The sequence below is a fragment of the Amblyomma americanum genome, chromosome 4, assembly GCF_052857255.1.
Source record: "Amblyomma americanum isolate KBUSLIRL-KWMA chromosome 4, ASM5285725v1, whole genome shotgun sequence".
Taxonomy (NCBI): domain Eukaryota; kingdom Metazoa; phylum Arthropoda; class Arachnida; order Ixodida; family Ixodidae; genus Amblyomma; species Amblyomma americanum.
The window spans coordinates 57190333-57202969 of record NC_135500.1 but is presented as its reverse complement, the minus strand read 5'-3'; the positions used below and the strand labels follow the sequence as shown (position 1 = coordinate 57202969).

General features: G+C 46.4%; 1 protein-coding gene across 2 annotated transcripts in view; it reads right to left on the bottom strand.

The window, feature by feature from the left end:
- Positions 1-12637, bottom strand: part of LOC144127962 (mediator of RNA polymerase II transcription subunit 30-like) — a 57394-nt gene that overhangs the window by 5921 nt on the left and 38836 nt on the right. For both annotated transcript variants that reach the window (XM_077660982.1, XM_077660983.1), the window contains exon 4: positions 3785-3901. In XM_077660982.1, the coding sequence (XP_077517108.1) occupies positions 3785-3901 (117 nt within the window). The remainder of the gene's footprint in view (positions 1-3784; positions 3902-12637) is intronic.

The window sequence follows — 12637 nt, the reverse complement described above, 5'->3', positions numbered from 1 at the left end:
GCCATCCACTGCTTACTACGAAGCCGCGAACGTCCAGAAGAAGAGCAAATTCCTTCGCTTTGCCCTGTGTCATCGGGCCGGAAACTGGAATGTTTTGGAATCGTAGGTCGCGAAGCCATACCGCAACGGCATCATCCACTTCTTTGAAGTACCCCGTGCAGAGTCGTTTCCTGGCGGGATTCATCGAAGTTTCTCCTTCAAGCTTCGATTTTTGTTTCACAATCGTTGACAACGTCGACGGTGCAATTCCATAGTCCTTTGCAACGTACACTTGCCTTTGACCGTTGTCCAGGCACTGAAGGATTTCCAGCTTGCCTGAGAGAGACAACCGCTTCCGTTTCGTCGCACTCATCTCGAAAGTGGGCACGCGAATTGCCATTGTTACTTAAAACTGGAAGGCTGAACGGAGCCGATGAAAAACGCACCTTGTGGGCTGTTTGTGTGCAAAGAGATGACGACCATGCCAGGACTAGCCGGTCGGAAAAAAAAACACACATCACGTGGTTTGTGGTGTGGCAGATCGCCGCTTTGCTCTGGTGGCTCTGTAAGTGCCAGCGATGTTACTTTGTTCATAGCCTTTAAGATCACACGCACGCTCATTTCGCGCGGGTGATCTCGGAGGCCATGCCTCATTGCGGTTCGTCTTCCACGCGCCGCTTTGCCCCAGGGGCGCTGTATCGCTAACGATGTTACTTTGTTCATGGCCTTTGAGATCACACGCACGCTCGTTTCGCGCGGGTGATCTCGGAGGCCATGCCTCATTGCCGTTCGTCTTCCGCGCCGCCGCTTTGCCCCAGGGCGCTGTAGCACCAGCGACGTTGCACTGCCGCTGGAGTGGCGGTTTGATGAGGGCAGGCATCGGTTGCGCCTGCTGTGCAGGACGCAAAACTTCATTAACTGATCGGAAAAATAATCCTGGGTCCTCTGAGCGAGTTCGTTAAACTGAAATATTGACTGCTCCAAAATTCGTTTAAGTGAAACCTTTCTGCATAGAATCTATAAGAAAACTGCCGGGAATTTTTGAAAAGTTCGTTATTCTAAAATATTCGATAAACCGACGTTCGTACAACTGAGAGTTTACTGTAACTGTCATAGCCTGGTTGCATGCTTGGCTATTTTTGGGCTAGAATTTTTCTGTATTTTGTCTATGCCACTCTGCACCATCAGGCAACACTGGCGCGACCAGAAAAACGATAGAAAATGGTGAGACGAAGCCGCAGTTCGCATGCCGCTCACTCTCCTCCTGCTCGACCGATCATTTTGGTGTCGTTTGAAAGCTCACTTCCTCCACTACGTTTCCTTCTACAAAAAGACATGGGTCAAACAGTGCGGGACGTTGGCGCCTTGGCGCCATGCAGCAGCTCATGTCATTCCAGTGCCGATAGCTCGTGTGCGTCAGGAGCAGGGACGGAAAGGGGAGGGCGAGCGCTTGCGACACAATGCAAAGAGTCCGTTTCCTCAACAGTGGCAGCCAGACCACTGCACTTCGCATTTTCAGCAGGTTTTTCTTTTTTTGTTTTTTGGAGGGGCACGGGAAATTTTATAAACCGAGGCCTTCGGATGAACCGGGCATTTCTTCCGGTCCCCTGAACTCCGAATGAATGAGGTTTTACTAGTCATCAGGTTATTTTTTGTTGCCAGTCTTGCCATCTTATGGATTTTGTTTTGCATGACCTCATTACAGTTTGGATACTGTTATGCTCTCTAATCAAGTAGTATACATTTCTGTGCACATCATGTTTTTTTATATGGTACTGGAGCAGTCTAGTTTTGTTTATTTTAGTTGCAAAGACCATACACTATTTTGAAAAAAAAATAAGGGCAACAACATTTGCTTGTTTATTATCTTCTGAATTTTTTTTTTCTGCTGCACAGATATTCAATTCGATATTCGAAGCCATTTTTTCTTGATATTCGATTCGTATTCGAAGATTTCAATATTCACACACCTGTACTGAAAAGTTCTAGGGGATGGTACTACAGTAGAACCGCTCTATAGTAAAGTAGCTCGGAGCAGCAAAAATGTTTACTATATCAGTTGTTGGTGATGGCATGGCTCTCTGACTGCTTACTAAGCACAAAGTGTTTGTTTATAAAAGATAAAATAAACGCTTAGAAATACCTGACATCCTGCTCTTATTGGCCCGTTATGTGATAATTATTTATTTTCAGTAATCACATGTTATCACCTTTTTTTCCTTAATTACAACTTGTGGAAGTACCACAATTACATAATTATAACATGGCTAAGTTAAACCCAAAGCTTTGGACGATGACAGCATCTTCTTCCGCGGCCCTAGCATCATTTCTTAAGAGGCAGTTGTTAAAAACGCGCGCGACACAGTCAAGCGTGGCAAAGCCGCCTCCACAGTTCTGCTGCACTGCTAACGCGCACCCTTGTCTTACCTTTTCTAACCCTCACTGCACTTTTGCTGGCTTTCCTTTCTCAGCGACGCACGCCACGCGCTTTTCCTCACGGCCTCAAGGTCTTTAAAAAGTTGGCTTCTCCTTGCAGCTTTTGAGCTTGATAGTAAAGCCACATTAAAGAGTGCCGTATTATTGTATTTGGTATTTATTAGCTTCGCGGTCCTAGACTTCTCGCGGGCCGCGATGTCATCACTCCGTGGGAAGTGCATCGCCATGGCCAGGCGTTCTTTAATATAACCAAGTTTACTATAGCGGGGTCCTCCTGTATTTAAATATCACTCGAGCATCATTTTGCAAATTACAAAGAGCAAATTAAACAAAATTATTTGCAGTAAAAGTTGGTCAGAGTTCCTGACTTTAATTTCTTTGAAATAAATAAAAATTCTAGAGCATGTCTTTGGCATAGAGACCAGCCACTTGCCTTTTGTGTTTGGCAAGGTGAACTTTCCAAAAAGCCTCGTAAGAAGTACCCTTTAATTTTTTTTTCAGACTTCAACATTCTCTGAACCAGTGTAGCAATCAAAAATGCAATTACAATGGAACCTCGGTTACATGACTTTCAGGGAACCACGTAAAACTGTCGTATAATCCTGGCATTGCATAATCGAAAATCTCGCACTAATGGCGCATTCGAGTAATAAACACGTCTGCTACTGCGGCTTTCAAAAATTAATTAAAGTTCTTTAAGCCCCCCCCCTTCATTATAAAAGCGGCCGTTTTCATGCTGAAAGAATTACGTAGATCTGAGACTACACGCAGCCAGGCTTTTCAGCGTCGAAGAGGCAGCTTTAGACAAGGCGTACGGGCGTCCTTGTCCCTGCATGTTAAGTAGACTTCACATGCACCTGAAAAACAATGATCTGGACGACGCGCCAGAAATGTGGCTGCTCAGACCCTTCAAGGACACTTTGAGGTGCGCAGTACGGCCAGGCCAGCGATGTCTTCCATAGCGCACTCAGCCCTAGCGTCTCACATTTCAACAAGAATCACTCAATTTATAAGGACTTTTTCCCTTACTATTATCAGTCCTAAATGATACCTGGGTGCTCACGAAGCAAGTGGCACACATCAGTGCAGCCCATGCATTGCATTCAAAGAAAGTAAAAAGTGTCTGCTCCTTTGGATAAGAGTTGGCAACAATATAGTATTTACAGCTCTTCTCTCCTGTGACCACCCTGCAATGGTGCACCCTCGCGACAGAGCAAGAGAAGCACTGAAAGCAGGAAGACCTGACCTGCAAATCTTTCCACAACACATGAAACAAAAGCTATGGAGAACAGCGCCTTTAAATGAACCAGACACACAGGGCACACTTGGAAACGCTGAGGATCTGTGCGCATGAAACCATCTCTCTTACCTCTGTGAGTCGCGCGCGCTCTTCAAGAAGTGCCCGGGCCGCTTCAGAGGGCTTCTTGTCCTCAGCAGGCTTGGGGTCATCCTTCATGGGCACTAGGCTCTGGAGTGTCACGTCCGGCTGATGAGAGCAAAAGATATATTGTTGAAACAAGACTAATTATGTACAGTCAAACAGGGACAACAGGTTAGACCAATACTATACTATACACACTGGTAGTTTTGGTAGCCGAGGTTATGCTGATGTGAGTTGTGTGTGAAGGCCCCGAACCTTCCCTTTAATTTTCCATGCAACTGAGCTTATTGTACCAACAGTGTTGCAAAAATTCTGTGATAACTTAACTAATTTCCAAGGCTCATGTGCAATTGACAAGTGTCTCCACGTACAGCGACATGGAGAAGCTGTTCGGCTATCACTGCCAATTGTTTCCTCACAGAAGCTTTCAAGGGGAGACGCAGGCCTTGAGATTGCAAAACATCGCGAAAAAGGCTATTTTTGAAAAAACAGTTTTTCGTATTAGATATTCCTCAAACTACACTTCCGCAAAATATTTCTGCTGAAAATGATCAAACATACAAAAAAAAATAAGCACTTAAGAAAAAAATTATTGAGGGACCATAAAAAGAACGAAAAATAAAGTGTCCCTGCCCGTGCATCATAAGACAATCGTGCAGCTGAAAAACGAAGCACGAGCTTTGAAGTAACGTTCTACTTTCACACAATCGCAATTGCAAAACCACTCTCCGATCGCCACCATTTTGCCACCGTTTAAAAATTCGGCTCTAGGCATGTGTCAATATTCGGTAATTTCATATACTCGGTTGAAAAGTAACATATTTTATAATCAATTCAAATGTTTGGTATTCTAAATCTTGAAGTGTTCGTCTTGAGCGAATAACATTTCTGAAACTCTTGCCTCGTGTGGTTTCAGTTCAGCGTACCTCCTCCAGGATGGTAGCGCGGCGCACGCGCAACCAAAGCCCCAAACTCCACGCTGCGTGCCTGCACTCCCGTGCGCTGAAGCCGCATGCTCCCGCATGAAACCCAGATCTGTACAAGACTGGTGTCTGTGGCCGTGCTACGCACGGTGCGCACATGCTGTAACCAGTAAGCCGGCGTGCATCAACAGAGGGGTATAGCATAATGCGATCCACTTCCGCGCACCGCCAGTTTGAATGCGCTAATTGGTCCTAAAGGGGCAGGCGTGTAAACAGCTGGTTCAAGGTGATTTGCGCATGTGCAGTGGCTCCCCGCGGAAGCAGATCGCGGTATGATAAATCTCAAAAATCAGGGGACACATGGCTCCCTTGACTTCCACAGCACGAGTCTCAGCTGACTGCAGGCACCACAACCACTATTCTCCACGTGAAACTTGCAAATCAAGCACGACGGCACGAGCACGAGAAGAAGCTAGCACGAGACACATGAAGATGCTGCCCCATTCTTACGGCTGACTTGGGGTGGCACTGGGTGCACATAGAGTTACTGTGCAGTACCCAGAGTTGCACAAAGGTCTGCCACATAGCTCCCAAATTATGAGGAAAAGCCGCAACTCTTGTATGCAGGCGGCAAGACTTGGTGCAGTGGCCAGAGCGAGTGCAGGCTCAATCCACTCAATTCTGGCTGCCGTACCTGCTTCATTCTAGGCAGATAACTGTTGCATTGAATGACACAGCTTACTAGTAATGCGTCGGCTGCACCAAGGCCTATCTCAATGAGCTACGAACAAAATACTCGCCATGTGGTGGATGGGTGACGCCATCTGTTGTAAATGCCACAAAATCACGAAGTTTTCTTTTTAACGGGAGATGCTCTTCGAAAACACTTTTTCTTTAATAGTGAACCTAAGGCTATGAAACTCTGGCCACTGATGGAGTTTTTAATGCTGATTCCAAATATGTATTTAGTTTCAGCATACATTTATTAGTTTTTATGTAAAAGGGCCCACACAAGCACAATATAGGGCATTCTGTGCACACTTTTTTGATAACGAAATATATGTTTAGAGCAGCTTGCAATAGCTCATTGTGTTGCTTTGGTAATGTAGTATGTTGAAATCTACTTCAAATTTATTCATTTTAGCCCATAATTGTAAAAAAAAATTCAGGAACACCAAAGTGTATATATTGGGCACCATGTGTCAAAATTCTGAATTTTTTTCAAGAAATGTTGAAGAGATATTTCATAATCAGATGGATAACAACATTTTACACACTTTGAAGAGGTTGTGTGCAAATTTTCATCCAAATCTGACTATTGAAAGTACTTGAAATTTGTTGCACGAAAGGTAAAAAATGCTGAAAACTACAAATGGAGAAAACTGCATTTGAAAGTTTCAAACACCTGTATTTTTCAGAAACTTCACTAAAGCACATGAAACTTTATTGCAAAATAGAGAAATATAAAGCAAACACTACAAATGGGTTTGGCAGGCCAAGAATAGCACAAAATCGCAACAGCTGTTCGTGCCCGATGCCAATCGCGCGTGCAGCCACCACCAGTTTCACGTTGACGGCGAAGCTGTCGCGAGAGCTTCCACTCTGATAGTCGCGATTTCCGCTGGCGCCATCCACAAATTCACTGGGCACAACGCGGCTCGAGGTGTGCACAGCAGAAAGCACCGATGCTGGGCACTCACTATTTTCACAATGCAGCTCAAGAAAAGCTGAAAGCCCCTTTCGCTTTTCCGTTGGTTCGCGTACCGCATGGGTACAGGTGCGGCACGTAGGGCAAGCAGCACTGCTTACCAGCACCGTAAGCGTGCTGATTTCGCATATTGCAGCACTCGCAGAATGACGACCGCATGCTGCTTTATCTTCCTTGAAGGGTCCAATCTTTACCTCCGAGGCGCTCACAAAGTTCACCGCGGTGTCGATCTCGTCCGAGTGCCCGTTGGCCTGGCTAGGACTAGCTGGCGTCAGGTGACTGCTTTCCGTTGCCGTTTTCCGGTGAGGTTTGCGACGGCGTCCTCGGTACGGGTTGTTCGTCCTGAGGCTTTCGAGCTCGGAAATCGCGCTCTTGCGAGTTGTCTATCCAAATGAACAAATGCTAAAAGGCCACAGAGCTCGATCGAGACGCCGTACTAACCGCACAAAGCAAGAGCAGCAAAGGAAGGAGATAGGCTTCGCCACAGCATCGCATCAGTCCGGGCCAATGGCGGCCTCGCTAGAGCACCACGTGATCAGTAGAGCCGCTGGAACATGCGAGAAAAACGTGTTTTTCTTATTATTTTCGGCCAGATACGAAACTGCAGGAGGCGCTGTCTACGAGAAAAAGGCTTACTCAACCTCTCCCAGCAAACGGCAATGGCGGGCAACGCGCCGTTTTCGAGATGCAGGCGCTCGAAAGGTGACGATTTGCGCAAAAAACAGCACTTTCTCGAGCCACCGTGGTTGAATAAAATAGACTTTTTACTAATTTTGCGATCAAATTTTGCCTTGATCTTATGGGAAGTTGTAGCTGAATGTCCAAAGATAATTTTAGACAAAAACTCAAAACTGAAAAATTACTCGGGAAAACTCGCTTTTTCGACGCGCATCTCCCCTTAACAGTTGGTGAGCGCATGTGAAAAAATTACATGTTATTGATAAGAAAACATCTTTTTCAATGAACAAACGCGCTCGGACAAACTAAAATGCCGCAAAGCACAAGAGCAGTAGGTGTGTGAATGGACTGTCAGCAACGGTCTAGTGCTAAACAATGCAAAGGAGTTGGCTTCATCACAATGCATGGATGCTTTTCAACTATGTGATCGCCTTTAGCCAATAGAGATGCAAGCGGCACAAGGAAAACAAATGCGCAACTGTAGACACGAAGTGCACATGCCTAGCATGCGTTCATAGAAATAAAGACCAGCAGTCGGGGATCTCATAGATAGGTCTCACACCATACAAATAAGTCAGTTCCACATGCAGGTCGACTCCTTGAATTTCCAATGGCTATTTTTGGAGGAAATTGACACAGATTCAATGAGTGTGACAAAGCTTCAATGCATTCTCTTTTCTTTCCTGTAATCGCCTTATGTGTCTGAAAAATACATGATTTTAAAAGTGCCATTGTGCCGTTCAACCTTTTTGCGCGCCAGAAGTATTCGAAATTATTGGAAGAAAATTACTATTCACTTCGAATTTGCTTCAAACCAAAAAAATACACTATTTGCACATGCTTACTTGTTTCACACATTTTCGTTTGACACACCTGAATATGACATCGCATCAGCAAAGCCAAAGCTACAGACATTTTCGTGTGACTTGACTCCCTTCGACTCGATAAAAGCACACAGCCTTCAAGGTTCTTAATCTCCGTTCGTGATTTTTGCAAAACGTCTCTGCGTTACAGGCTTCTCGTCTGGTTTGCCTTGGGCACCTCAAATAAGCTTTGTATCAATTTATTCGGGAAGAGCAGGGCTGCGCAGTCATGCCATCTTTGCTACCTTTTAATTATGCCTTAAATTTTATTAGTTGCTTTCCTAAATTACCAGCCAACCTGGTTTGTGCATTCTATCTATGGGTCTTTTTTGCCCCTGTATTTTCCCTGAAGCAAGATAGTCTACACTATAGTTCACAAGATAAGCCTACAGTACCAATCATTCAACTCTGCTTCCTGTGAAACCTTACCGCACCTCACATCATTTAAACAGCCCAAGGTTTTAACACCTTTCAGGTAGAACTACTGCATTTAATACATCCACTTTGCCACAGGCTATTATTCACTGGACTGGTCTTCCGGTATACATCATGAACATCCATGATCCAGCTACATTTACAACCGAAGTGACGGCCATTTTTTCTAATTACTCATGCGTCCATGACTACTGCATAATGAAGTTTCTGCTGTTCAGTGATCAGTACTAATAGTCAGTAAGCATTGCATAATCATGTTATTCGTACTCCTGTCATTCCTCCTATTTATGTACTTCGCCCCCTTACACAATGCTCCAATGCTTGGAGCCTGTGAGGCAACATGAATAAATAAAAAAAGTCTAAAAGCAGCATCAACGCACAAAGTGCATCTCCAGTGATTAAGTTCTGTAAATATTACAAATAATTTATGAAAGTTTTCTGGCTAATGGCCTGTAATGAAGAGTCCAATTAAAATCACAAAACTGCTTATAACTAAAATTCTAATTGTGTTATTTAAACTCTAATTGCATTTCTAGACTCTGCATAAAAACACACATACAAAGTGATTTTAATAAGAATCCAATAATATAAAACCAGCATCTCCCCTTAAGCATGAAAAGCTTTTATCCCCCATTGTCGGTGCGCCGTGGGTAACTTGACGCCAGAACCGAAGGGAGAACACAGGGGCGAACCTAAACAAACTCAGGCGAAACTTTCCGTCTGCCCCCTGGTGCCTGCGTGCTGCGCTGCCACTGGAGCACAGCATGCACCGTCTTCCTAGTCCCATGATCGGCGTAAGTGAGCACACAGCACGAAGGAGTCTACACTCTGTGCTGAAGCCCGAGTAGCGCACAGACACACAGTCCTTGTCACATGTGAGCAAAGCCACCGTGCTGCTGAACCTGCACACCCGCGGGCAACACCTTCTGCCACCCTCACTGTTTACAATGCTTCAGCACCATGCCGAAGGATTGGGCCTTGGCTCCAAACAAGACGCGGCACTCTATCAACTCTGCCATTTGAGCGACAGTGAAAATGGATGGTTGTGTTTAGCTGAGACGAGACCTTGCCTTGTAGCGAAGTTCAGTCTCTAGAATGTGCTATGCCAGCACAGCAAAGCATTTCATGCTTACGTCCACTCTCGGACTCGAGATACAGTGCATTTTTTTGTTTTTCGTATACAGTCGAACTTCGATATATCGAACAGCGCGGTGATTGCAAAATAGTTCGATATAGCCAGAATTTGATAGACAAAATCACGTAGAAAACACCTCAGAAACTACCAGACAATGTTAAAGCAGGCCTCAAAACGCTGCAGCCAATTGCTGATGGCACTGAAGTTCTCGGCGCTGAGAATGAACACAAAGTTCTTGGCCTTCTGTTGTAGCATCGGTCCCGATAAAGGGATAATCCGGGCCCTTGCATCGATGAATCATTTGTGCAGCGCCATCTCAACGTCTTCAAAGGCACCTTTCCACACTCGTCGCGAGCCTGAGTGCTGGTTTTGTTCTGCCTTGGCCTTTACGTCACTCTTGTTTATCAGTAAAGTGCTCGAAGTGCTCCTTGGTATGTGGAAAGCTTCGGCAACGCTTGACTTCTTTTCGCCATTCCTGACGGATTACTTCCAATTCCGCGGCAAATGTCAGGGACGTCCGCTTCTTCGCGTTTGCAGCCATCACAACACCAACCACGCGACGACAGGCCTAAGCCATAGAATAAAGAACCACCTAAGTGATCACACCAACTACGCAGGATAATGACTGCCGTAGGACAAGCGGCGGTGCCAAAGAGCCAGTGCAGCAATGCAATGTGTTGTTGACGGTTTCCTATAACATTTTCAAGCTAGCCAAGCCGACCCGCGCGTACGCCACTATTGTAAGCAGCAGTCGGGAATGCCCATCGCATCGCCGCTATCTTTGAGGGTGTTGCGGGAAAGCTCGTCTCTTGTCAACGGAGCGCGTGGTCTGGGGTGGCGGAGTTCGATATCCATTTTACATCCGGCCCCATTCGAAATAAAAAATTAAAAATGCACGCTATTTTCCACATGATATAGAAAGTGTTCGATATACGCAAGAATTCGATATATCGAGGTTTGACTTTAACGCTAAAACTAGCAAAAGCTCGTTAATTCGAACTTACGGTTAATTCGAACTGATGCCCGGGTCCCGGCACAGCCCTGTGTATTTCAATGTGGGAGAACTCCCGATAGTTCGAATAAGCCGGCATCCGCTATGGTTAATTCAAACTAGGAGCCACTGGCTGACACCGCTCCTTGTAGACAGAAGTTGACCCATAGCAAGTAAAACACGCTCCAAATTTGCCAGAGGTGTAAAGCAATGGAAAAGAAAAAAAAAATTGGCAGTGGTTTAGCTTTGGTTAAACCTGGTGTAAGGCCGCGCTTCACCAACACGCTCATTTTTTTTTATTCCCTTGGCTTGCCTCCAATCTACGCTCCCCCCCCCCCCCCAAACCTGTGTGCCTCTCCCCCCCCTACCCCCACAAGCAGTGGCAAAGGCGCAGCAGGAACTGGCTCGTTGACCACTGTGACGGCCGAAGACACCTGGCTTTGTTAAGCGCACCAGGGAAGCATGCGAAGCGCACACAACAAGCACGTGGCACCGCTTGGTCTTAGGCAGCATTCCCCCTGCAGCATACTGCAGACCACCTCGCATTCCGCGATAAGCCTCTTTTTTTTTCTTCTTTTTTGGCATTCTCCGTGGCACCAAAGCGTCGCGGTTCTCCGCCATCTGACATTCCTGCAGCCAGCCAGTGGGTCAGTGGTCCCGCCAATTAGCTAAAAAAAAAACGCTTCATCCTTTGAGAGGCGACGCGCGGGTGCGGCAGGGAAAGGAAAAGCATCAAGCGCTAAGGCTGAGAACTCCCCTCGGGGAGAGGGTTTTCAAAATGTTTTCTGTATATGTTTCTTTTTCTTTATAGCCAAGCCCCGGGCTCGAAGTTGGGTCCAACCTTCAGGGGCTGTGGCTACCTCCATTGGTTATCGAAGCTTAGGGCGGGCCTCGATATATGACCGCCCTAATTTCTTTGTGTGCAAAAGCTTTAAAACTGCATGTAAAATCATTGGAGGGCAGTCTTGTCTAGTCTTGTCTAGTTGAGCTAGAGGCTCCGTGCAGTGGCACGTAATTGTACAGACCTAGACTCTAACCTCGGGTCGATGAGTAAGGTCTTGTCGAGTTTCTCTGTGTGAGATCTTTTCTTTTAAGTTACAGTTTGACTGTCTGTATGACTCAGCTTGTAACGCAGTTTGCCCTTGTACATCCTGTAAATATATTTTCTCTTTGTCTTCATCATCTCGTTTCAATCATCGTCTGCTCGTTCAACACCGTCGAATTCACGTTTGGAGAGGTCTTGTGCCCCTCCGAAGAAACGGCAAAGAACCATCTTTGAATTTACTCCTGGAGTGACGCGATAGCTACAGCTGGCCGAGTGGGACTTGGTCACGTGACAAACCACATGATCAGCCACGGCGCCACGCCGCCGGCACTGCGGCAGCTGCTCCGCACCACGTGACCAACCACGTGGCGGCGCAGCCACAGGGTGGAAGCGCCGCCACAAGGTTGTGCGCCACCACCGACACGGCGCCACCGCGCTGAAGGCTCGAAATGCTACCGTAATGTAGCTGTCACTACAAAAGCCAAATGCACGAGACTCACGTAGCCCACGTTCCGGTGCATGCTGTAGTCGGTTTTCGCTGCTGAAGCACTCGCCGGTGCCGCAGAGGTCGCGATGACATAATTTAAACAACGTAGTATGGCGGTTCGGGCGATGGCGGCTTTTGTTGGTACCGTGAGCGCGAGCTACTTGGACAGCAGCGTGGAGACATTGGAGCCCTTGAGTGACGAGGCTGCATGCTCCCAGAAGACGTCACAGGGCTCACGTGTGGTGAGTACAGCTGACAGTGATGACGACGGTGACGAGACTATGCCACCGCCAAGTGCACATGAAGCAGCATCAGCGCTCGATGCTGCAGCACGCCACTTCTCTGTCAATGAGAACTCTGACGCTGCGCAGGAGCTTTGGGCAAGCTGCAAATGACGCTGATAGAGTCTCGGCAGAAGAAACGCAAGCAAGTGCAATTCAACGATTACTTTTAATTTTGACAATCCTTCCCCGCAAATAAACATGTTTTGGAGCATAAATAGCGTCACATATTCCAGCACTAAAGCTCGCTGCTCACGTGGATGCATTTCAGTACTTGTTTCTGGCGCATAACTGG